The following is a 527-nucleotide window of genomic DNA, read 5'->3' on the forward strand; positions in this document are numbered from 1 at the left end:
ATATGCCTTGTCTTAAAGGATTGGATGTGTTATGGGACTAGCTGCCCACTACATGTAAAGGCCATTCTTTCCTAACTAGTTGGAGTAGGAAAAAACTCACTCATAAAAAGGCAAATTTAAAGAGAAAATTCTCAGGCACCTTGCCACTGCAGCTAAAAGGGTTAAAATAACAATAGGTAGCTGCTTTTCAATTTGAGGTGAGAAAATGTGAACGTATAACTATACAGTCTGATTTTTGTCTTTTTTTTTTCTAAAGGGCTTGCCTGTTGCTTTAGACAGGCATATTCTTGGTTTTGACACAGGAGGTAAGTAAGTGATTTTGTTTGAATTCAAACTGTTTTTAGAGACTTAGTGACTATTTGGGGGAAATGAGTGAATATATGCAAACGTTATTGATTAATGCAGTGTTTCTTATGAAACAGATGCAGTTCTTAATGAAGCTGCTCAAATTCTGCGACTGCTCCATATAGAAGAGCTCAGAGAGCTACAGACCAAGATTAATGAAGCCATAGTAGCGGGTCAGGCGA

General features: G+C 37.6%; 1 protein-coding gene across 1 annotated transcript in view; it reads left to right on the forward strand.

Moving 5' to 3' along the window:
- Nucleotides 1-527, forward strand: part of RTRAF (RNA transcription, translation and transport factor) — a 16638-nt gene that overhangs the window by 15874 nt on the left and 237 nt on the right. Inside the window, 3 exon segments of the mRNA XM_007472366.1 lie at nt 257-305; nt 423-523; nt 525-527. The exon segment at nt 525-527 is cut by the window's right edge and continues 237 nt beyond it. Coding sequence (XP_007472428.1) covers nt 257-305; nt 423-523; nt 525-527 — 153 coding nt within the window.

Source organism: Lipotes vexillifer, unplaced genomic scaffold (assembly GCF_000442215.2).
Source record: "Lipotes vexillifer unplaced genomic scaffold, Lipotes_vexillifer_v1.1 scaffold43, whole genome shotgun sequence".
Taxonomy (NCBI): Eukaryota; Metazoa; Chordata; class Mammalia; order Artiodactyla; family Lipotidae; genus Lipotes; species Lipotes vexillifer.